The sequence below is a fragment of the Acytostelium subglobosum genome (assembly GCF_000787575.1).
Source record: "Acytostelium subglobosum LB1 DNA, scaffold: scaffold6, whole genome shotgun sequence".
Classification (NCBI taxonomy): domain Eukaryota; phylum Evosea; class Eumycetozoa; order Acytosteliales; family Acytosteliaceae; genus Acytostelium; species Acytostelium subglobosum.
The window spans coordinates 1,306,016-1,330,107 of NW_012236532.1; the positions used below are offsets into that span (position 1 = coordinate 1,306,016).

Below are 24,092 nucleotides of genomic sequence, written 5' to 3' on the forward strand. Positions count from 1 at the left end.
TTCGATTAAATTTATTCATCCAACTCTTCCAGTTTCCTCTTGACACCAATGATTGGTTGTGAAGTTGAAGGGTCACCAGTGTTGGTGTTATCCACCACTGATATTTGTTGTTCTTGTTCTTGTTGTAGTTGCTTCTGTTTTTGTTGTTGATGGAACGCCTGTTTAGAGTTCTCACCCATGGCGACCTGTGGCTGAAGTGCAGATGACTGTTTCAATAGTTCTCTATAGGCCATTGTCGCATAGGATGAAGATGGAAGATTGAAAGAGATGCGTAGTGCTCTAAATTGACCGTCTGATTGATTGATTGATTGATTGATTGAATGAATGAATATTTGTCAGTTATTTGTTTTGGACGGATGGATTGAAACATACTTGGTATATCCTTTGGTTCTGGTTTTCCTTCAAACTTGTCCAGATCCTTGCGAGCAAGTGGAGCGGTGAAATCATTGTATCGGAACACCTTGTATTCAATGTCGGTGGCGAATGATATCAGCTTACGATATGAACCTTTAAGGTTGTACACTCTGGTCTTGCTCGTGAACATAGACTCTGTGATGCCATCCTCTGCGATGGCCTCTTTGTATCGCTCGCCAATCTTGTGCTTTGGATACTGTACTTCATTGCCAGGCATTGGTAGCACCACTTGATCAATGCTGTACTTGTTGTTGGCAACGTCATCCTCTGTCACATGCTGTATCAAGAACTCTGCTTTCTCATCGCCAACCTCATCGCCCTCTGCAGTGCTGTCGTCTGGGATGTCATTGTTTGTCTCCTCACTCTCATCCTGGTTGACTGGCTTCTTGAGTTCGCCAACAGACACCAAGTCTCCAACCACTGGCTTATCAAAGCCAAACATCTTGATACGCTCAGATGCCATCCTGTTCCAAATGAGACTCTGATAACTGTGTGGATAGAGCATGCGTAGGGTTCTTGGAAGATTGTTGAATGCGTTCTGGTATCCCTTCTTGTCCTTCTGGAGTCCCTTCAGGACGGCATGCTCGGCCATCATGAACCTAGGAAGGGCTCGAATAAGTGGTGCGATATCACCAGTGTCCTTGTAGGCCTGTCGTGCCTGTTGCAAATCAGGTCGCTCACCCTCGCGTGGGCACAATATCAGATTGACCACTTGTTGCCATTCTCCACGGATAATGGCCTTGCCCACTTCGTTTGTGCTGATGGAGCCAGTTCCAAAGCGCTGTAGTCCATAGTAGTTGATGAATCCAGTCTTTTTGAACTGTGCCACAGAGTCGGCCACCAGTTCATCATCAGCAGAGATGTCGCGAATGACCACCGTGAACCTGTTTCCAGTGAGGTCACCAAGTTGGAGTTGTTGATCGACGTACTTGAAATCACCGCCACACTTGACACCGTAGAGACGGTTGTTGAGACCTGCAATCCTCTCTGCTGTTTGTTTGAATACAGTAACACTCTGGGTTGTGATTCCACGCTTGTCCTTTGTACCTGCCATTGAGAATATCTTTGTTCCAGATCTATAGTTGTTGTTGATGTTTAGTGTTATACTTTATAAAAGGAGATGTTGACGCCAACAACACTTACTTGAGCATCTTTGAGACGATATTCAAGGCATCCATTGATTCCTTGTTCTCTTTGTATAGAACAAACTGTAGATACTTTGGTCTATCGGCTGGCCAACTCCTAGAGTTATTGTTGGCTCGTTTGTCGACGGAACTAATAGTGTTTGTTGTGTTAGAATGGTGGACAAGTGGTGATTACAGTCCAGTTCATATACACTTACCAGGAAGCCAACACCTTTACACACGACTTCTCAGTCTCTGAGACGAGCTTGAACTGCTCTTTGATCACTTTATGTACGGCAGTCCTGTGCTCTTTGTCTTGATCCTCTTTGAACAGGAATGTAGACTTGGGATTGGCCTTTGCTGTGACCTCCAAGAACTCGGTGAATGCCTTGCATTGCTCCTCACCGACAAGGGCTAAAAGTGATTGCTCTGGAGTTAAATCAGCTTGTGGAGGTGGTGGTTGTGCAACTGGTTCAGGAACAACAGGTGTTTCCTCCTAATTTGATCATCAATGTTAATATTGTAAGCAATGTGGACTGCATAGTAGTGCATGGTGTCGCAGTGACCGACTTACCTTTGGTGTGGTGGAGGTTTGTTCCTCCACTGCTGGAGCAGACAATGAGTTCAAAGTGATGACACGTCCACTTAAATCTATTTCATTTACAATAAAGTCATCATATCTTTGTTTAAGTATACCTGTCCAAGGACGTGATGTTCCCAAGAAGCATTGAATACCAACTGACTCCTCGGTTCTGTTCTTGTGAGGTGGAATCTCGCTCTTTGTCTGATAATTGGTAGTGTTGTTGTTGTTGTCATTGTTGGCTTTTGTTGTCGTTGATGTAGTTGTAGTTGTTGCCATTGGAGTGTCTGTAACAGGCACAACAACAGGTGTCTCCATCAATTTTGTATCTATCTCTGACATTTTGTGTGTTGAACAGTCGAACGAATGAGTTCAAAAGTAGTCGTTTTTGATCTTATTACATATTATTTGTAGTGCTAATAAATTAATGTTTATTATCACCTCATTTGAGGTGAGCTTGAGAGTGAACTATGTCCACTGCTTCCTCCTCCACAGTTGCCACCGTTGCCATTGCCTATCACCACTGGTACTCCGGTGAGGGGTGATATGTTTTGTTGAGGTGGTGTGCTCTGGTTGAGGTATGGAACCTGTTGAGTCTGGAGACTTAGAGCGGGTGGGGAGGGAATGGACATTATCGAGTTGATGTTCTGACGATAGTGGGCTGATTTGGCTGCCTCTGCCACTGCAGTCATAACAGAGGATGGATTCTGGACGTTCATTAGGCCGGGAGGAAACAGTCCTGGAGGAAGTTGAAGTTGAACATTGGTGTTGTAGTCTGCACCATTGGTAGGACTACCCATTGCCCCCTTGGACATGTTTGAGAATGATACGGCATTGGTGATAAAGGTCTTCAAATACATAACCTGCTCTCGGATGAGCTTGTTCTCTGAGGACAATAACTCGTTCTTATCCCTATGATCATTGTTGGAGGATGATAGATCGGATACTTTCTTTTCCAAGTCTTGAATATAGGCCTTTTGTCTTTGTCGGAATAGTTGAGCTGCCTCTCTATTCTTTACAAGTCTGAAGGAAAGGAAAGGAAATTGATGTTAATTATACAATCAACCTCTGGTTTCAACTTGATTAACATACCTTCTTTGTCTCTTCATATGTCTCTCTTCTTCAACATTTACACTTCCATCTGGAGTTGGAACAAGAGTAGTACCGTTCTCACTCTTGACTGGTGTAGATGTGATGAACTTTCTCTTCTTCATCTTGCTTTCCTCTTCCTTTTTCTTTGACTTTGAGGAGCTGATTATAGTATTAGTATATTCAATGTTATTGGATCATTATTTGATTGTTATGACTTACTGTTTGGAAGAATGGCCGTTGTTATTATTATTATTATTGTTCATAGTCATTTGATGGGGCATGTCTACTACTGATTCAGGAACAAAACTAAACAATTGGAGACATGTTAGTGATTGGTCAAAGGGGTATTGGTTGATAAAGAATGGAGGAGTAGGATAGTTACTAATGTTGTTGTTTAAGAGGTTCATTGAGGTAATCCATCTTTCTGACATTCAAATAGTTGGGTTGTGAATTGGATGAGTCTGGCACTATCCCATTGGTACAACTATAGTTATCCTCTTGCTTTACTGCAGGATTGTAGTCTAATTATTATTATTATTAGTTAGATATTGTTGATTCAATTATATGATTTAAGAATACATACTGTTTGAGCACATGTTTTGCATCATTATGTTGTTTCCTTGATTACAAAGGTACTCTTGGTTGTTTGTATGGTCCTTCTCTGTAAGGAATAATGTGAAGAGTTGATCCTCTCCACCTACCATGTTCTGATGTGTAGGTATGTTTCCAATATAGTCTGGTTCACTACTCATCATGCTGTCTGGTAGTTCATACTTTTGGACGTTTGGAATTTGTTGTTGTTGTTGATGTTGAAGCATTTGATGTTGAATTTGAAGTTGTTGTTGTTGCTGTTGTTGTTGTTGTTGTTGTATTTGTTGAGGATAGATCATAATATTCTTCTTATTATTTTGATTGTTGTATTGATTGTTGTTAATGTTGTTGTTGAACATCGTTCCAGATGGACATAGGTTTGAGTATTGAATCGTGTTGTTGATTTGGTTTCCGTTTGGACACGATCCATACTTGTTGTTGGGACTGTCTGGTACCAATCCATTGGTGAAATCCAGACCAATTTCTTGAGCCGGAAACAAGCTGTACATATTATCGCCTTCAATTAGACTCATATTCACTTCCTAATAATTAATAAATAAATAAATAAATAAATAAATAATAAATAATTTAAATGTTAGTATAGTTTTTCTTTATAATTCAAGATGTTATAACAAGATATAAAGTGATTGTTGATTAATCAAAGGACAAAGTGCGATCCAAAGTGTTAAAGGACAACAACAACAACGACAGGACAGTTTGGATAAAAGAAAGGTAGGACAACAACAACGACAGTGCTTTACAAAGCACTGGGACAAATGGGTACAGAGTCAGGCACCTCTTAGAGGTGGATGGTGGTGTACTTACAATTGTAGCGGGTAATTGTTTGGTTATGTCTGTGACACAAAATCCAGGCAGATTGGAGTTTGTAGACAGTCAATCTGTTATTGATTGATTGAATGTTACGCAAAGTGATGGTTGGTGCTATGTCTAGATGCTGCTGGGTGTCTATTGGTGATGACTTGGCGTAGGTTGGTGAGATTGATAAATTGTTGGAAGTTGTAGGAGATTGATAGTTTCCTTCTTGAGATAAGATTCTAGATGTCAAAGTGTCAATTGAATTCGTGTTGTTACACGTACATGTACGATATGTCACACACACACATATACTCACACCCCTTCTTAATCAAGATATTCCCTCTAAAGTGTGTATGTTTATGTGTGTGTCGAATTATAAATACACACGCCAGGACGACAAGATCATATGACCCAACACGAACATTACGATCGTTTAGAGGTAGTTATATATAACACACACCCCACACTTATAAAACAGATATATACTTATACCTAGATCTAGGTATAAGTATATCACACACCAATCCTGGCGTGTGTGGTGGTAGAGAGAGAGAGAGAGAGAGAGAGAGAGAGTTGGTTGGCAACACCACATAAAGATAAGGGAGTACACCACCACCTTATTGGAGTACAACACTGTGTCAATCAACATTCATAGGTAGTAATCCATATGTATACGATATGAGAAGAAGGTATTGTTCTAATAAATTATTATTATTATTATTATTATTTATGGTGATACAAGCATGTCATTGGACATTAAGTGTGTATGGATGGTATGTAGGTCATCATACCAGAATCAAATTCTTGTTGGTAACAACCGCCTCTCCTCTGGAGAATCCAAGGACACTGATGATCTTACCAGAGTGAGTGCCAACGAGCAATGACAGCTCTTTACTGCTGTAGTTTGAAATACCACGGGATATCTCTTGGCGATTTAAGTCCATAATCGATACCAGTGAGTCACAGTCAAACTCTCCAATCACTTGTACTACACCAACCGGAAGCAATGACTTGGCACGCTGACTGATCGCCTGAACAGCGCCGTCATCAATGACCAGTGTTCCTTTCGGTTCGACAAAGTACTTCTTCTGAAGCATTAGAGTCTCTGATGCAACAATGTCACTGCTGCTGCTTGAGGTGGCAGTGAGGGGTGAGTCGGCCGTCATGCCGTTTGTCTTTCCCTCATGGTGGTAGGGGATGTTGTGGATGCGCATCATCTCCAACACCCTTGTCTCGAGTTCAAACACGTGTTCGTCACTGACCTCCATCTTTCTAAGACTAGCAGCCAGTTTGAGAAGATAGTCGAGGTTCCTGCCACTTGGACCTACTGATCGGAATATTTGATTGGCTATGTTGTCCATCGTGTCATCGCCCAAGTACTCTTCGTTCAATGTAGTTGCTACATAGAGAATCGCTTTTCTAATGATATGTTTGAAGCAGTTGCGAATGTAAGACATTGAATTCCTCCAACTGATGATAGTAATGATGCTAGATTGCAAAGGGTCTACCTCGGATACATACCCATGCGATCCTTCCTTGCCATTAATAAATATGTCAGTCTCTATTCGTTGATAGCCACCTTTCTCGCGATAGTCCAAATTCTTCAGTATCACCTCTGCCTCTTCGTCAGGAATACAGTAAACAGTTCCCCAAGTGATCCAATCATCCTTTTCATAGTCGTCAGGTTGTTTGATAAGTGTTACTACTCGACCTGGTGCATCCTATAATGTTGTTGTTTTTGTTGTTGATGATGTTAGTACTGACTGATGCATTGATTAAAACAAGATAATTATCTACATACGGGAGTACCTCTGTGATCAGTACTACCTTGATAGAACATTCTTTTATAGCCTTTGATATAGGCATTGAACTTTCTGATGAAGGGGAAACCCTGTATTATTGATATAATGATGGATGTTATATAGAAGTAATGTTAGTCTACTTTGAATGAATGATATTGATTAATCAACAGTGATCATACAGGTCTCCATAATATGCTTCCATAGCCAAACAAGTAAACTAGAAAGTCCTCACACATATTTGTATTGTATTTGTATTAGTATAATAAATAATAACGATCGATTGTTGTTGTTGTTGATAAGATCAAACAAGTTGGGAATAAGATGACACCCAGTTCCCATTTTTATCTTGACAATTGGATAAATGAACAAATCAATCGAAGATTCAAAGAACATGTTTGACTTCTGGAATGGAATACTATTAGTATGATCAAATAAATATTTATTTCTAGATACATGTACATATCTACCTTGATTAATCGCATGATACCAACCCTGGTTCGTCTTCCTTCCACCTACAAAAGTTACATTGTCTTGAACTACTAATGTTTTCTAAATGAAGTAGATAACCAGAACATCTGGTACGTGGATTACGACATGTGTAGGCTGCCACTGCATTCTCTATTGCTGGAGTGGTGTGCAGACATCGTTGGCATCCACAAACAAAGTAGTAGCAATCACTCAGTAGAGTCCTTCTGTCACACTGTCGCAGTGTGACATTGATGTAGCAAATGGTCACCTCTTCGTTTGGTTCTATATCGCGAAGGGCCACAATCTCTATCGATCGTCCTTTTTGTAATCTTGCTGCATTTGGATAGCAACTATGATTGAAGAATGAAGCTGTACAATACATTGACAATCCAAAACATTCTTCGTAGTTCTTCCAAATGCTAAGATCGATTGATATTGTAAACTATCGTAGTTAGTAGCTAATCTTTGAGAGACAGAGTGTGATATCCACACAATAGTGAACATACCCAAAACAATTCCTGGTGGACTTTGCTATCAGCTCCATGACATCAGTTTCCTTTAGATCGTACATGGCCAATGAGAAGGCCTTCTTGATGACAGAGCTCATTTTACGTAGAGTCTTCTTGTCCTCCTTTTTACCGCTAACCTGTTGATGCTCGCCAACTAACAATGACATGTCATCTTTGATGAGTGGAAACTCTGGGTCTGTGCCTTGGTAGGGCATGTATGGTGTCTGAGCAATATAGTTGATGACCATGCGCATCTCTGACACATGATGAAAAGAGAACCCTGATGGGATGACCAAGTACTTGAGCACCAGACACTCGAGTACAGTGTGATAGTGTGATGCTGGAGATGTTGGATCCACCTGATTGTTGCCACGCTTTGAATAATGACCGGCATCGTAGCAGCTCTGTGAACAGTAGTACACCTGCTGACATGTCTTGCATCCAATGTAGAGTTTGGCATTGTTGTTTGCCATCTGTTGTCGAAGATCACTGTGAGCGAAACAATGTGAACACATCTGCTTGATAAGATAGGGCAGCCATCCAAAGCAATGTGGTGATTCAGCTGTGAGTATTCTCGTTCCAGGCACTATCTTCCTCGTAGCAATGATATATCGTCCTCTGTCCTCACTCTTGATCACAGACAGACAGTGTTGTCCATCAGCATCGACATTATCTGCTTTGTTGACTAAAACGTCAATTCTCTCGTCTTGTATAGTTGACATTATTGTTATTACAAATAGGAGTACTAGTCGTGTCGACAACAAAATGACAATGTTTTATTGGTTGTTCAACGACACATTGATCATTCGTTGTCTCTCTCCTTTGATCTTTGTGCCAGGAATAGAGTCTTGTACTCCTTAAATTGACCTTGCTTGATGACTGACCTAATCTCTGCAAAGAATGCAAGGTAATGAGAAATGTTATGTCTGGTTTTAAGGATTTACAATGTTGTTGAGTGTTAGACGATGATGATTATTTTGAGAGCAATAGATATATGATAGTTACATTGTCAACAGAACCTGGGAGAGCATCTCGTGTGTGTTCAATAGATGGTGAATGTAGGCCTTGGTATGATTGATACAAGTGAAACATTGACATCCAGCAACAATTGGTGTTGTGTCAACGACATGTTTGGCATCCCAAAGATTGATCTTGTTGAGTGATGTCGCTTGCTGCTGCTGCTTAATTCGGTCATACTTGTATTCAAAAGTAAGAGCGTGTCCCCATTCAGTGATGGAGAATGGATAGGAGGTGTTGATGATGTCAATTCCTTGTTCGATCAGATACACCACCTCCTCTGGACTGCCCAGCCCAGTGATAAGTCTTGGTTTTGATGCTGGCAGCAATGCCAACAGCTTTGGAATCTGATCCTCTCTCTCCTTCAGTGATTCGTTGGTGCCAAAGTTGCTGAGAATGAATCCTCCTACGTCCTTTGTGGCCGTAACCTTATTGACCTCCATTGCGGAATTCTCTGCCTTGCTGCCCACCACAGCAGCAATCACTGTTGAGTTGTCGAATGACGTATCCTTGAGCACTGTATCCACGGAGGATGAACAGAGAGCAAGTTGCTTCTTGAGCTTCTTGGTCGACGAGTCCCAAGGTATATCAAAGCACAATGACGACACCATATCTGGCTTGATAATCTTGAGAGAGTTGTAGTACTCGGCGTTACCCATCTTCTTGTTACCTTTGCGTGCAAGAATACTGAAGCCTTGTTCGTTGAATGTAGTCTCTTGATAGGAGGCAGAGTCTCTTAGTGATACAAACACCATGTGCTCATTGACACTGAGGAACTGATGTACACCCTTCTGGTACTTGTCTAGTACGTCAATGAACTGTACACTATGTTTGTATAAGATATTCGCTCATGGTTAGTAAGTGGCAACATCTTGTAATGACGGTCGTTTATATCTTACAGATCAGAGTATAACATTTGAAGGGTATGAACCCTTTGGTGAGGCAAAGAGTTTAGCAAGTCCTTGGTGATGTTATCGACACTGCCTTGCTTTGTGTAGAACATGAATGTAGGTGTGTCTATTGATCTTGACACTGGTGCTATAGTTGGATCATGCTGTTGTTGCTCACTCTTTAGAGTTGACAACCTTGCATCACCATCGGTAGCCACAACACTAAATGTTAGAGTCATCTGTCTATCTATCTATTGATACAGAAATAAGTCAAATGATTTGATGATGAACTTGAAGACACAGGACCATGTATTATTTATTATGATTATTAATGTTGTTTATGTTGATTGATTGATTGTTTGTTGATTGATTGCATACAGTCCACCACATTAGTTGGATGTATCCATGGCATCTTGGTTGGTGGTGTCCTCCTCAACGATGGCGTTGAACTGTGTGTTGAGCGCTGCATTTGGACGGATGGTGGAACGGATCAGGTCCTCAAACTTGATGATCGACTCTGACGATGGAATGCGATGAATGGCTGCAATCACACGAAGAGCAGAACGGATGCACTCTTCATTGCGCTCCACAAGCTGCTTGACAGCTGCGTCGGTCACCTTGGCCAGGAGGGTGGCGCGCAGTGGCTCGATCAGGAGGTTCAGGCCCTCGAGCAGACCCTGTCCATTGACTGCGGCCAAACGGATGACCAGCAAGTGGCACAACAACTTGATGTCGTGCTGGGTGTCCTTCAGTCCACCAGCCAGCGACTCAACAAATGGCAACACTTCAAATGATGAAGTGGTCTCAAGTAGTGTGTACATGCACTCGAATGCAGTCTTTCTGATCTCAATGCCGTCATCAACCTTGTGCTTGAATGGACCCAAGTTGACCTCACGGATCAGCTCTGGCTTGAGCTTGGAGTCAGAGTACAGTATTGGCAGGTACTTGGGCAAGTCTGCCAAGATGAGATTTGGTCTGTTGTGAGCAATGTAGTTCAGTGTCAACAGAGCAGAACGTTTGACAACCTATAAAGATGATGAAAATCAAAGTTAGCAAACAGATAGGGTAGGAAGACAGACAACAGTCCAAATGACTTACCAGATCGGAATCACTCAACAGGGTCAAGAACTTTCCAATGGAAGGTGAGAGGTGAGTGTCTACGACCTCCTTGTTCTCCAAAATGGCAAACTTGATAGAGGTGACAGCTGTTGATCTCTCCAACAAAGAAGCAGATGTGATAAGTTTCTATTGTTGGGGTGGGATATCATAGTTAGTAAAGTATACCATCGGTGTATACACCAGTGATTGATTGTCAATCTTACCTCGAGTCTTGGGATGATTTCGGTTGGCGACACAATGGAAAGCTTTCCGAGACACTCGGCCACAATGTTACGAGTTCCCTCCTCATCGAGAAGCGATGGTTGGTTTGGAGAGGAGTAGTCGAATAGAATCTTAAGCACAGCTGGTAGGTATGGACGGATGCTCTCAATGCCGTTGGCAGACTGTGGCAGCCTGGCGATGCACTCGCGGAGTGAGTGGAGGAGCAGGTATTGCTTCTTTGGATTGCTCTCGATGCTGCTCAAAATGAATGGCAGGAAAGTGGCCAGTGATGACACTGCAATGTTTCCGAGGCAAAGAGCGGCCACCTGCTTAACCTCCTCGTTTGTGGCATCAAACGTGTGGAGGATTGTGTTCTGGATATTCTTGAACGAGGAGACATCGATACGTCTACCAATCTCACCGATACAAGTAAGGGAAAGCAGAACAAGCTACAAGTGGATATGAGTATTGGTGGTTAGCAGTTGATGTTATTGTTTGAGGATAGATGGATGTACTTACAGGCTCTTCAGTGGAGGAGAGGTTCTTAATCAATCCCTCAATTGTTGCGTTTCTGCTGGTGGCATCAGTGGAGATGGTAATGATGGCAATGCACTGAGAGACTGGTGCAAACGACTGTCTGGTCACTGGCTGCTTGATCTGTCCGGCAGTGTCAAAGAGCAGGTTGAGGAGGTCCTTGTAGGTGACTTGTGGCTCGTTCAACTTGACCACACTGGCAAACAAGGACAACAGAGACTCCAACGCTACACCTTGGAGAACAGAGCTCTTCAACAGAGTCAAGGTTGGTGGGAGTATCTTCTGACGAAGGTAGGTCACAGAGGTTGGGTGCGACTTGAGAAGGTTTTGGTAGAGTACAAAGGACAGGTGTGTAAGCTGCAAGTCTGCCTCACTATTAACATTTGGGATGAAGGAGTCAGATAGTCAGTGGCTTGTCTACACACAAACCTCATAAGAGTTGTTGGTGTGTGTGGTCAATACATACTTAATGTTGCTTGCCAACTCTGTAAGGATTGTTGGCACTTGGGCATCCTTGATAACCTGAGGGATATGGAGAACAGTGTCGTTGAGCACTGTAATGGTAGTTTGTTTCAATTGACGGTTGTTCTATGTTGATTGATCAAGTGTAAAGTGTTAGTTGCAATGGTGATTATACTCTGGTTGTTGTTGATGTTAACATACCTTTCTCAGGAATGATGACAATAGGTCGATGGCCTTGCTGGTAAGAGGAGTGACGTCAACCTTGTATGGTGATGTGGTAATCTTTGACAAAGTCCTCAAAGTGATCACTCGAGTGATCTCGTTATCCAAACGATCCAGAAGGATGGCGTAGCATGGCTGGAGCTGTGCCTGGAGGACATCACCAAATGTGGCAATGATCGATCCCATACAGGAGATTGCGTTCTCCTTGACCTCCTGGTCGACATCCTGTGCCTTCAACTGAACGAGGGTGGCCTCATACAATGAGAGAGCATATTGCTGTGTGTCTGGAGTTGGTGCGGCACCGGGAGTACGGAGTGTAACGACAAACTCTTGACAGACCTTGAGCGACTCGGATGTGATTCTGTAATAGGACTCCTTGATGCACTGGTTGATAAGAGTGCTCAACACCTTGGCGTGTGGATGGAAGGCCTCGTGTGGGTGGTTGTTGAGAAGGACTCGCAGGAAGGACAGGGCCTCGATCTTGAGATTGGAGTTTGTGTTCTTGTCGTTGAGGCTGTTGGTGATTCCTGGAACGAGTGCCTGAACATGTTGAGCCAGACAGCCTGGAACGATGATGATCAGCTCCTTCAAGAGACAGAAAGCGCCAACACGGATTCTGATGGACTTGTCCACCAAAGACTTCTTCAAGGAGGATACAATCTTTGGTGTTTGTGACTTCAACACCTGGGCATACTTGTTGGCATCAGTGGATCTCTTTTGAGTTTGCTTCAACAACAACACAAAAGTATTGAAGATATCCAACTGTTATTGAAGTAGTAGTAGTAGTAATAGTCGTTGTGTGAGCATTAAATCTCTCTTCTTCTTCTTTCTTTCTGTTTATACATACTCTAACATTCTCCTCTCTCTCATTGAATCTGCTGTAGAGGACTGGTGCCACTTGCTCGTACATTTGAAGAAGGAGCTCTGGGCGATAGGTAATGATTGCACACAATACCTTTGAGGCTGATCTACGAATCTTCCAGCTAATGTCATCGTCGTCACTGATGTCAGCGTCCTCACTACAATATGTAAAAAGGGGATGGTAAGAGTTGTTAGTTGATTGTTGAAGCCACTACGGGACTCTTTTGATTGTTGTTACACATACTCCTCTTCTTCCTCCTCCTCTTGATCGTCGGTCTCCATCTCCTCTGATTCATCCTCTTCGTCATCTCCATCGTCCGAGTAGTTTGGATCGAATTTGATGTACTTGAGCGAGAGGGTGATGATGTCGTTGAGGAAGGGCGTGACGTCCTTTTGGCACCTCTCAATGATTGATTCGAAACAGAGCAAACAGTTCTCCTTGAGCTCGTCCATGTTCTCAAACTTGTTGCTGTCGGCATACTTGATGATGTAGGGCATGATCTTTGGCAGGTACTTTCCCAATCGGAAACCAGAGCAGCGACCAATGGAACCGATCAGTTGGATGAGTGTGGAGATATGGTCAGCCTTCTTGGCCTCCTCGATCTGCTTGATGATATTATCGGCGAGGTTGTAGAACAGATCGTCCGAGGCGGGGATGGCAAAGCTAGAGAGACAGTTAATGGCTCTCTTTCTAATGGCCGGACGTGATGCGTTCAAACTTGGTAGGACAGCATCTCTGACCTGGTCCAAGTGTGGAACCAAGGGACCATATCTTGCAAGGAAGTCATTAAGAATATCCAAACAGTACATCTTTGTCTCTGTCTTGTCACCTGCTTTGCTCTAATAATAAATATGAACAGGATCATCTGTTAATCTTTTGTCCTCTTCTCACCTGAATTATTAATAGTATCTACTTACATTCTGAATACCCTCCAAGAGCTTTGGAACGATTCTCTTGGTGACCATAGCAGGTGAGGTAGAGTTTGGTGGCATGTTGGCAACAATGGTCTTTAGACCAATTGAGCTGATCTCCTGAAGCTCCTCCTTTGTGGTCTCCAATAGGTTCTTGGTCAAATGGTCAGCCATATCTGAGGCAACTGTATCACGAACAAACTTGACCAGCAATCCCAAACTGTGATGATATTAAAGTGTTGACAAGTTAGTAATCTTGTGTGAAGCAACCCATCAATAACATAACTCATCATTGAGTAAAGACGTACCACTTGACAACATTCTCTTGTACATTGTTTGCCTTGTCATCAGTAAGGTCAAGCAACTTCTGAACGATCTTTGGCTCCATGAGTGGGTCCATCTTGAAGGTGTCCTTCTCCATCTCATTAGCAAGGTCATGTGTGGCCATGAAACGAATATCCTTATCGCCAGAGCCCATCTTCTCCAGGACCTGAGTTAAGAAGAAGCTTGTCATTGTTGTTGTATATGTTATTTAAATTGATCAAATATATATATAAATATATGTATGCTTGTTGATGGGCTGTAAGATAATAGATAATGGTGGTTGTTTGGTGTCCCCTCACTTGATTGTTGATCATCATCAAAATGAAATTAAATTTGATTTCTAATCAGCTTCAGTGTTCTTTCATGAAAGACCTAAGAAAAAATGGATCTTGTAGAGGAGGACCAAAGTACATTCAACAACAATTAATTGGATTCAAATATGTGATGGCAGGGTAATCCAATCCTTAACTTTGTTGTATCGTTATTTATTAGTACTTAGTGTTGTTGCAAATCAGACAATGAACCAACAGATTCCAACGAAAAAGGCATTGTCCAAACACACAACCAAACATTGTTAACAAATTATTAATAATTTTGTTTGGGATGACAGACAAACATACAGATATATATAGATAGAAAAGAAGAAAAGAGAGAATGAGCAGTCTGGCAGCACTGAAAGCATTGACTGAGAAGAAAAGAAAGGAAACAGAGTTGGCAAAGGAAAGCAAAGCGGGTGGTGATGCTGGTGGCGGTGCTCCAACAAAGAAATACAAGACTAGAGGTGAAATAGAGAAAGAGGCTCAGAAGAAGAAGGAGGAGGAAAAGTTGGCAAAGGTATGTTGTTCTTGTTAATAAACAAACAAGAATAATATTGGTTGGTTGTTGTTGATCACTTATTAACTTATCACCATCATATATCATTAGCAAAGGGAGTTGGATGAAAAGAAAAGCAAACAAGATGAGGAACAGAGGAGACAAAATGGACAGTCATCGGGCAATGGCGAACAAAGCACTGTCACCAGTTTGTCAAACAAAAGTATCAATTCGAACTCTTCAGAGTCAAGTGAACCTGTATGTGTACATCACACTCGAGAGATCCTGACAGACTGACTGACTGACAAATATGTGTTGTTATCATTCTAGGAACCATTCTTGCCAAAGAATCAAGTCATACTAAGACTGAGACTGAGAGGACACCCAATAACATTCTTTGGTGAGACTGATTATATACGAGCGGAACGACTGCGATTGCTGGAGGAGAATGAACCAATAGAGTATGGTACTCAGGGCGAAAATGAGTTTGCTAGATACATGAAGCAGATCGATAATGATCTTAAAAGTGGCGACAAATCTGAGGATGCAAAGAATAAGAAGAAGAAAAGCGAAGTGCCCGAGGAATCAGAGGAGCAGCTAAAGATCGAGGCCACCAAGTCAAAGTTTGGTACAATCTACTACTTCCTCTGGAAGCTGCTCAAGGAGTGGGAGGAATCAATTGAAATGCAGCCAGATGAGGAAAGGATGAGTCGACAGGGCAAGGAGAAGTTTGCCACTTTTCTCCAGTGCTCTGCTCACATCAAGCCACTGTTTGATCATCTAAAGGCAAAGACGTTGCCCGCTGATATCTTGGAGCACATCCACAAGATAGTACAGTTTTGTAAAGAGAGGGAGTACATCAGAGCTCACGATCAGTACCTCCAGATGGCCATCGGAAATGCCCCTTGGCCAATGGGTGTAACAATGGTTGGTATCCATGAGCGTTCATCAAGAGAGAAGATTTCCTCCAATCAAGTAGCTCGTAAGTTATCTCCATCATCAAACACTATACCATCGTTTAAATACTCACCAACAACAAACGTTGATATCCTCATCTAGATGTACTTAATGATGAAACACAAAGGAAATATATACAAGCCGTCAAGAGACTGACTACATTCTGTCAGATTAAATACCCAACCAATCCTTCCAAATGCGTTGGCTAAGGTTATATTACAACAACAATAGTAGTTTGGATGGCAATTCGTACATCCTTTGTGGTCAATTATTCTCCGTTCGACCTGAAATCCATTGTCTGTTCTTTACACCTTCGAACATGTTGAGCACGTTGACTGTTAGATCATTGTCGATTGGGTCCTTCATCAACTTGATGTTGTAGTCCACCTGGTCATTGTGAGGCATTCCGACCAGATGAGTATGTATGTCTTGGTTCTCTCTCAGGGCATACTGGAGCGCCACTTTACTGATGTCCGATCCTCTCTCTTTGCAAAGACGTGCAGCCTCTTGTGCCTTCTTCTTGATCTCAGGGTCTGCTGGGTGCCATTCAGGTGGTCCTCTCTCGGTAAGCATTCCCATGTTGAGCAGGGATGCATTGATGATACCAATGTTCTGTTGTTTTAGTTGCGGTACGATGGACTCGAGAGATGTGTCATTCAGACAGAAGTGGCAGTAGGAGAGTATGACATCAATAGATGGACAAGCATTTACAACAGTCATCAGGGCCTTTAGTGGATATCCAGTCACTCCAATGTGTCGAACCAGACCATCCTGTTTGAGTTTCATCAGTGCAGGTATGGATTCATTGATGACCTGGTTGAGGTCACCGAATTCAATATCATGACACATAGCCACGTCCAGGTACTCCACGTTAAGACGTTTCATGCTCTCTTTAACAGAGGAGATTACTCTGTTGTAGGAGAAATCAAAGTCCTTGACGTCATATCTTCCCACCTTGGTTGCCAAGATGAACTTATCTCTTGGTATATCTTTGATTGCTTTGCCCATCACTGTCTCTGACAATGTCTTTCCATAGTATGGTGAGGTATCAAAGAAATTGATACCCATCTCTACGGCATCTGTTTAAAGGGTCAGTCGGTCAGTCAGTCAAGTAATTTGGTCACTAGAGTATTACATACGATGAACTGAATCAATGTGTCTCTTCTCATCGTTGTCACCATAGCAACCACCCAGAGGTGAACCGCCATAACTCAATAATGAGACATCAAGTCCCGTCTTTCCTAATCTTCTGTATTCCATTTCTATAAATCTATCTAGTTGTTTAAATGTGATTGTGAATGAACATTCAATAATAAATTAATTAAATTTGAAGGGTTGGGTACCACCCCTACGATCACTGGGTGATTTTGATTGGGTTGCACAATCTTCCGAACTTCAAACTTAGTTATCTTTTTAACCAGGATCGTTGTCTTTTTCGTGGTTATAGAAACTTCTCAATTGATAAGTTATTGTCATAGTTTTTTAGATCTATATAGATGACCTCGTTTCGGGATTTGATTCAAAGATCCGGACCTGATGTGGATCCAAAAATAGAGTTTTTTTATTCGTTTATATTCTTTGGTAAGACAAGATTGTTTGAGTATCGCGACCTGACAATCTACAATTTATTTAATTATTATCAATAGCGTTCGGAAAGTTGTAGTACTAGGAAAGTAGTAGTAGATCGAACGATCATTTTCTCAAACGTTAATATAATATAATATATTTATCTAAATATAATAATATGGATAATGTCGTTGAAAATGGAACTGTTCTATCCGATGTAAGCATTAATAATAGAAATAATTATTTCTATTTAAATTGTATAATATTCCTAACTTTTTTCCTAAAGGTCAAGTCTGATGTCAGTAGTAGCAATAATAAAGAAAGAGACAGGACAATGTCAATCTCTTTAACTCATACCACCAAGGAAACAATCAATACACGTCATAGGAGTCACAGCTTCAAAGGCAATGTAGATAGTTTGGACGTTGATCTCACTGAGAATCCAAGGCCTATAACACCCAGAGTTCATTTGCCATCTCCAAGGAATTCAACAGCTTCAACAACAAAGGCATCACCTCGTCCACATTTAGTTGACCTCACCAAAGATGAAGATAATGAAGATGAGGACGATGATGACATTACTGATCCTGAAAGGACCAGGGATACAGTGGAGAATGAAGGTGGAGCAGTAGAGATGAGGGACCTGAATGTGGACCAACAAAAGAAGAACTTGGAAATAATGGAGGCAAATGACACGAACAAAAGACGACTTGGTTTATCACTGGGAAGCCATTTGTTCGAGCTCATCAAGGACTATGGCAAGATGTCCCTGGTGGTATTGGTGACAATGATATTGGGCATTGTCATTATCTTTTCATTCTCCAATGAGACCTGGATCAGGCGTAATCAAGGCACAATCAACTATTTCGACAAGACCGACGTCACAATCCTCACCTCTGTCTTCTTTGTGACAGGTCTGGCGGCATTCACTGGAATTCAGTTCCTTTCAGTCTATGGTCTAAAGAGAATGATAGAGACAAAGTTCTACCTATTCTTGCTGGCCGATATCCTCCTCTTTATTGCTGTGCCCTGGGGCATGTGGGCAGGAGATCAAGACTACTGGTACTGGATGGGTGATGTCCTTTTACTACTGGTAGGCTTCGTTAGCCTTTCGTTTGTTATGGGATACCTTGGTAAGCCTTATCAAACAACCAAGGAACGTCTAAAGAATGGACTGGCATTCCTTGGAATCGAAGTTCTAGTGGCTGTATCTGCACTACTCTATGGAATGTTCTGATTGATTGTATGAACAAATATAATTGATCTAACCTTAACCTATTTGATCGATCAACAACAACATATATTTAGTATATAGCAACTTCTCAAACATTGCAAAAGTTGCATGGCGTCTAATAGTCCACTCAATCTACTTTGAGGTAGGTATGATGATCCCAGTACGTCTATTGGTAACCAAGCAGATGGAGAAGAAAGGAGTGTCCATCATGCACAGTTTGGCAGTGGTACACGCTCAGGCTCACATATCTACACTTGGTCGTATGATGATATCCACCATCAACGATACCACTCTAACAGTGATCTCGGTGTTGCTTCTAAACATTGGCAAGATGGTGTTCAGATCCACAGTTCAAGTTAGAGACAAGTATGCATCCAAGGTACTGGAGAAGGTTGCCGGCACTGAACACATAGAGTCCAAGAAGTTTGTTCGCGCTGTTGGTTTGTTCACCGAGATGATCATGGAGAATGCATCGATACCCACGTCAGCCTTCACATTGTGGGTGTTCCGTAACTATCAAGGACTGTTCTATATGCCCTTCCCAGACAAGAGCTTTGGCATCGTTGACATTGTAATCAATGTGGCCATTCAGTTGGGCATTGCCATACCATTTGACATTGTTACTCTGTTGATCAACGAACGATACTTTGGCATGCCACTGGAAAGAGCATGGAAGAAGATGAGAGAGAAGTGGCTGCCATTCTTTGGTTTCCTTGTCTATGGAATCATAACGATGGGCATGCTTGGTGTGATTTGGATGGCTTGTAGACTGCCTCGATTTGTCATGTGTCAGAGCAAGGATGTATGTTCCTGTATGTTTGTATCTAACTGCGAGGAGTTTATAAAAAGTAATCTATTATAAATAAATTGACAAAGAAAGAATCATGATCACTCGTTCTAAATAATATATTATGCGAGCGAAGTGGAAATTGGTCACGGTCAAATGGGCAGACCCATCATCAGATCAAAAAAAATATCTCTTCGCGTGGTTTACAACTAAACTATGGCCAATCTGTATGGATGGGCACCTCTAACCACAATCAGTGGGACTTGTGGACGCCCAATAAACACAAAATGGTCGGGATTGATCTGATCATAACGAAAGTGGTCGACACGCATGAAAAACAAATCACAATACATTTTGGGCTGACCATTGCACCACCACTCCTGTGTCACGGCACAGAGGCCACACAAAACTATTACTTGGAGGTCTGTGACGAGTTACTGATTCCTAGTCGTTCTGGTGTGACCTGTGTCAATGACATCCTCCGAGAACTTGTTCTCTGTGTCAATCACAATGTATTGTACTCTCTCTATGTTTGGAGTATCTATTTTGGATAGTTGTCCCTCTCTGTCCACCAGCTAGAAATAGACTTTGGACTTGTCCGACCACGATTAATTCTCCACTATCAACTTGGACACGCCGAACTATTAAAGGTCCAAGGAATAGAATCTATCCATTAAAGTTAGTTAGCAAAATCCCAATCAAATAAGAATACATCAACTACACACTAGCAGTAATAATTATAATAATAGTAGTACTACAGCATTTCAGTCAAGAAGTTATGGATACAAACACAGATATCAGTGGCAGTGTAGGTGCAGTTGGCATTGTCATAACCCACTCAGAGGTACGTACTCAATCTTTAAGATTCAATTGAATCAATCAGTCACAGTTAGTCAGTCAGTTGGTATCTAACCTTTTACTTTTCAATTAGCCAAACGACATATATACAGTGTTGAACAACAATAGCAATAGCAATAATAATAATACATCACATGAAAATGAAGCCTCTCTGCGTTTACGACCTGCTGCCGACAATCACAACAACAACAACAACAACACCGCCTTATCGAATGTCACCCCACCACCATCACCCGATGTCTCACAAAATAACCTTCCTGTTTCAGAGAGTCTGGCATCGATTGAGTTAGAAAAGAGTTCTCTTGACTCTAGAACTCCAGATGAATCAGATGACGACGACTCTGATGATGACAGCGACAATGACAACGTTCCAGATGGGGCAAACATGCCAGGTGATGAGGAGGATGGCACCGCAATGAAACAGATCTCAGCTGGTGACATGACCACTGTCATGGGTCCCAAGGGCAAGAAGATCAGGAGGAGATTGACAATCAGTCTATGGCAACATTCCAAGGAGAGCTCCATCGAGTACGTAAAGGTGTCATTCATTGTGTTGATCAGCACATTCATTGGAGCGTTTGTCCTGTGGATGTTCTCCCTGCCCCACTACGTCATCAGGAACAACGGCACCACCAATTACTTCAACCAGCAGGCCATCGCCATCCTCAACTCTACATTCTTCATAAGCGGTCTCGCCCTGTTCACTGCAATTCAGTTCATCTCTGTCTACGGCATCAAGAGAGCTATCGAGACCAAGTTCTACTTTTGGGTGGTACTGTGCATTGCCGCTGACCTCATCGTACCATGGGGTATGTTAACTGGTGAGGTCCGCTACTGGTACTGGTTGGGTGATGTTCTATTGCTCATTGCCACATACTGTGGTCTCAGCTTTGTTATGGGCTACGTTGGCCGAAGTTTCAAGACCTTCCGTCAGAAACTTAACAATGGACTTGCCTTCCTCGGTACCGAGGTGTTGGTGTCTGCCACTGCACTTCTCTACGGAATGTTCTTCATCCAAGGTATGTACTGTATATTCTAGTCATATCAACAAAAGATTCATCTCTAACATCTTTCAATCATATCAGTTTACACCAATTTCTCAGATATGATGAAGGTCACTTGGCGTCTGCTCGTCCATCCAGTCTACTTTGAGGTAAGTGCAAATGATCAGTTCACAATCTTTATCATTTAATCTAACATCCTCTATATATCTCTTAGATATTCATGATGATTCCAGTCAGACTGTTGGTCACCAAACAGATGGAGAAGAAGGGTCAATCAGTGATGCACAGTTTGGCCGTCGTCCATGCTCAGGCGCACATCTCCACACTTGGACGTTTGATGATTTCCACGATCGGAGACATCAACTTCACCATTGGATCTGTGTTCCTCCTAAACTTTGGAAAGCTAGTGGTGCGTTCCTCAGTTCAGGTCCGAGACAAGTATGCCTCCAAGCTTCTTGAGAAGCTTTTGGGCTCAGAGCATGTCGAGTCCAAGAAGTTTGTTCGTGCTGCCGGACTGTTCACCGAGATGATCATGGAGAATGCTTCAATTCCAACGTCTGCTTTCATGATGTGGTTGTTTGTAAACTCCAGAGCGTTGTTCTTCTTGCCCTATCCATCTGGCGAATCATTCACTATGGAGGCCGCACTCATCAATGTTGCCATCCAGATTCTTATCGCCATCCCTTTCGATATCGTCACACTGGTGATCAACGAGCGTTACTTTGGTTTGCCCTTGGAGCGTGCCTGGAGGAAGATGCAAGGCAAGTGGTTGCCATTCTTTGGCTTCCTCATCTATGGTTTGGTTACCATGGGTCTTGTTGGTGTCCTATACATGGCAGCCAGAGTGCCACGATTCATTACCTGCGGAAGTCAAGATGTATGCTCATGCATGTTCATATCCAACTGCGACAAATGGGTTGCTGAGAACCTATCTTAAGTGAGATGGCTATCTTCAACTACCTCCCCCTACCTCCCCCTCCTTCTCCTCCTCCTCCTCTTCCTCCTACATTTTTTTACCAACAGTGTCCAAATACACTGTACCCTCCAACAGTCCTAATAAACCTATTTAAACAGCAGATGATCGTGATGTCAAAGACACTACTAATTTATTTATTGATTCGTTGTAAGTAGTCTACCAAACTATTTCTCTCTTGTGCAATCTTGTGTAGCTTATCCAGCAGTTGTGCCTCCATGTCTTTGAGTTGGTTGAGTCGATTATTTGTCGTTTCCATATCGGTCAATGTCAGCTTGCTTACATCAGAGTAAAGAGGCGTATAAACAAACTGGAGCCGTGATATTGTTGTTACATTGGGATTGGTTTTGGCATTATCCTTGGTTTGTTGTTGTTGTTGTTGTTTCTTCTTCTTGTCCACTGCTGCTGCTGATGTCGTTGTTGTTGTAGTTGTGGATGTTGTTGGTGCTTTTTGTTGATTCGTTGTTCTCTTGCGTCCTATATTTACACTGATAATACTACTACTACTACTACTACTACTGCTACTACTATCATCATCCAAGACCACATTTATCTGGTTCTTTGGTGTGACTTGTTCGTCATCATCTTCATCATCCTCGTTGATAATTACATCTCTGTCCTCACCACTCGCCTCCACTTTGCTCCTCTTTCGTTTGTCTTGTGGTGATGTATCGATATTATATACAGGTGAGGTTGACCTAGAGTCAATTCTTGGTTCTTCCAGTGTAGTGCCATCATTCTCTTTGTTTTTTGCTCCTCTTCGCTTGGTTGTTGTTGGTGTGGAAGTGGATTTCTTTGTGACTGGTGCCTGCCCCAGAGGAGGTGATTCGATTGGTGTTGTCGACTCAATGTCCACATCATTGTTGTCCACTGCAAGACTGCCATTGGCTCGCACTCCTCGTCTACTCCTACTGTTGACACTGCCACTTGCAGGGCCGTCAATCTTCTGGATGGTCTCACCACCCTTGGCGTTCAACACATGTGATTCAATCGCGCCACGAAACAGTTGTTTGGAGAATAAAGTTATTGTCCTCGTGGTTTCAAAGTCCTTTTCGTATTGTGTGTAGTCTATTCAATAGATGATGATCAATTAGAATAACTGGTTGAAGGTAACTTGTACTTCACGAATACATACTCTCCTCTTTTGTCTTTTTGGTGGATCGTTGTTGGGTACTGGCAGCGGCAAGAGCAGCAGCCGGTGTAATCTGTTTCCTCTTTTGTCCACCAGGGCCATCCAATAGCAATGAGTTCTTTAGCATGTTGCCCAATGTCACATTGGATGGATCGATCGACTCCATGATCATCTCATTGAACGAAGCTGAAGCTGATGGTTTGTCATCACGTTTGAAGAATGTCCTGTTGGTGGTAGCCAGTCAGCGCCAGACAGTCGGTTAGATTAGATGTAGCAATATATGATCACCACTGCCTGACACTGTTACTCACTTTTCAAAGTCAATGAGGTACTTGAGATAGACTTGTTTGACTGAGCCAGAGATGTTGAACTGTGCACCAAAGTCATTCCAGTCACTTGTCGATATTTCATTGTATCCACCCATGTCAACGACACTATTGTACAGGGCAAACAATCTGATTAGTTTGCCTTTTTGCTGAGGTCTCTTTGTAGTGTTCATGAAGGATCTAGATTGGGAAAGTCAACAATATATGTTAGTCTCTAACATGCTATGTATTGTACATGTATGTATGTGTAACATACCCATTTGCAATGTAGAAATCATTGAGTTGTTTGAAGAACAATCTTTCTTCCTCATCACTGGCTGAGTCTGTTGTTGTAGGAGTTGTTGGCGTTATGCCAGTAACGGTATCAATGATTGGTGTAGATATATCTCCTGTTGTTGCAGTCGCAGTTGTTGCTGTTGTGTCATCAACATCTGTCCGCTCATTGTCTATTTGCATCATGTCAGTTGTTTTGTTTGTTTTGTCATCCATGTATTATTATTATGT

At 42.2% G+C, this 24,092-nt stretch overlaps 11 protein-coding genes across 11 annotated transcripts; 3 read left to right on the forward strand and 8 right to left on the reverse strand.

Annotated features, from left to right (window-relative positions):
- Positions 1-17: 17 nt before the first annotated feature.
- SAMD00019534_038680 (hypothetical protein) lies at positions 18-2,472 on the reverse strand (the record flags this gene model as incomplete). The annotated part of the gene is made up of 4 exons (XM_012904760.1): positions 18-292; positions 373-1,492; positions 1,762-1,983; positions 2,113-2,472. Coding segments are annotated over 4 exons (1,977 nt in total), but the record flags the coding sequence as incomplete, so codon positions are not given.
- An 83-nt stretch (positions 2,473-2,555) lies between these two features.
- Positions 2,556-4,100, reverse strand: SAMD00019534_038690 (hypothetical protein; the record flags this gene model as incomplete). The annotated part of the gene is made up of 5 exons (XM_012904761.1): positions 2,556-3,141; positions 3,211-3,369; positions 3,430-3,516; positions 3,593-3,731; positions 3,794-4,100. The coding sequence occupies 5 exons, from the start codon at positions 4,098-4,100 to the stop codon at positions 2,556-2,558; spliced, it is 1,278 nt and encodes a 425-aa protein (XP_012760215.1).
- A 1,166-nt stretch (positions 4,101-5,266) lies between these two features.
- On the reverse strand, positions 5,267-6,655 carry SAMD00019534_038700 (hypothetical protein; the record flags this gene model as incomplete). Its single annotated transcript, XM_012904762.1, has 5 exons — positions 5,267-5,314; positions 5,409-6,036; positions 6,139-6,338; positions 6,419-6,508; positions 6,599-6,655. 5 exons carry the CDS (start codon positions 6,653-6,655, stop codon positions 5,267-5,269), a joined length of 1,023 nt encoding a protein of 340 aa, XP_012760216.1.
- A 302-nt stretch (positions 6,656-6,957) lies between these two features.
- Positions 6,958-8,040, reverse strand: SAMD00019534_038710 (hypothetical protein; the record flags this gene model as incomplete). Its single annotated transcript, XM_012904763.1, has 2 exons — positions 6,958-7,306; positions 7,394-8,040. Coding segments are annotated over 2 exons (996 nt in total), but the record flags the coding sequence as incomplete, so codon positions are not given.
- A 158-nt stretch (positions 8,041-8,198) lies between these two features.
- SAMD00019534_038720 (hypothetical protein) lies at positions 8,199-9,542 on the reverse strand (the record flags this gene model as incomplete). Its single annotated transcript, XM_012904764.1, has 3 exons — positions 8,199-8,322; positions 8,402-9,238; positions 9,313-9,542. 3 exons carry the CDS (start codon positions 9,540-9,542, stop codon positions 8,199-8,201), a joined length of 1,191 nt encoding a protein of 396 aa, XP_012760218.1.
- A 150-nt stretch (positions 9,543-9,692) lies between these two features.
- On the reverse strand, positions 9,693-14,128 carry SAMD00019534_038730 (hypothetical protein; the record flags this gene model as incomplete). The annotated part of the gene is made up of 10 exons (XM_012904765.1): positions 9,693-10,328; positions 10,402-10,548; positions 10,626-11,072; positions 11,143-11,530; positions 11,624-11,745; positions 11,821-12,603; positions 12,689-12,860; positions 12,947-13,542; positions 13,621-13,834; positions 13,923-14,128. The coding sequence occupies 10 exons, from the start codon at positions 14,126-14,128 to the stop codon at positions 9,693-9,695; spliced, it is 3,711 nt and encodes a 1,236-aa protein (XP_012760219.1).
- Positions 14,129-14,592: 464 nt separating this feature from the next.
- On the forward strand, positions 14,593-15,917 carry SAMD00019534_038740 (hypothetical protein; the record flags this gene model as incomplete). The annotated part of the gene is made up of 4 exons (XM_012904766.1): positions 14,593-14,772; positions 14,863-15,009; positions 15,082-15,733; positions 15,811-15,917. The coding sequence occupies 4 exons, from the start codon at positions 14,593-14,595 to the stop codon at positions 15,915-15,917; spliced, it is 1,086 nt and encodes a 361-aa protein (XP_012760220.1).
- A 55-nt stretch (positions 15,918-15,972) lies between these two features.
- On the reverse strand, positions 15,973-16,968 carry SAMD00019534_038750 (hypothetical protein; the record flags this gene model as incomplete). Its single annotated transcript, XM_012904767.1, has 2 exons — positions 15,973-16,787; positions 16,848-16,968. The coding sequence occupies 2 exons, from the start codon at positions 16,966-16,968 to the stop codon at positions 15,973-15,975; spliced, it is 936 nt and encodes a 311-aa protein (XP_012760221.1).
- Positions 16,969-17,737: 769 nt separating this feature from the next.
- On the forward strand, positions 17,738-19,364 carry SAMD00019534_038760 (hypothetical protein; the record flags this gene model as incomplete). Its single annotated transcript, XM_012904768.1, has 2 exons — positions 17,738-18,507; positions 18,572-19,364. Coding segments are annotated over 2 exons (1,563 nt in total), but the record flags the coding sequence as incomplete, so codon positions are not given.
- Positions 19,365-20,073: 709 nt separating this feature from the next.
- Positions 20,074-22,094, forward strand: SAMD00019534_038770 (hypothetical protein; the record flags this gene model as incomplete). Its single annotated transcript, XM_012904769.1, has 4 exons — positions 20,074-20,139; positions 20,227-21,172; positions 21,239-21,306; positions 21,372-22,094. The coding sequence occupies 4 exons, from the start codon at positions 20,074-20,076 to the stop codon at positions 22,092-22,094; spliced, it is 1,803 nt and encodes a 600-aa protein (XP_012760223.1).
- A 233-nt stretch (positions 22,095-22,327) lies between these two features.
- SAMD00019534_038780 (hypothetical protein) lies at positions 22,328-24,044 on the reverse strand (the record flags this gene model as incomplete). Its single annotated transcript, XM_012904770.1, has 5 exons — positions 22,328-22,352; positions 22,442-23,198; positions 23,266-23,486; positions 23,574-23,768; positions 23,845-24,044. 5 exons carry the CDS (start codon positions 24,042-24,044, stop codon positions 22,328-22,330), a joined length of 1,398 nt encoding a protein of 465 aa, XP_012760224.1.
- Positions 24,045-24,092: the final 48 nt, after the last annotated feature.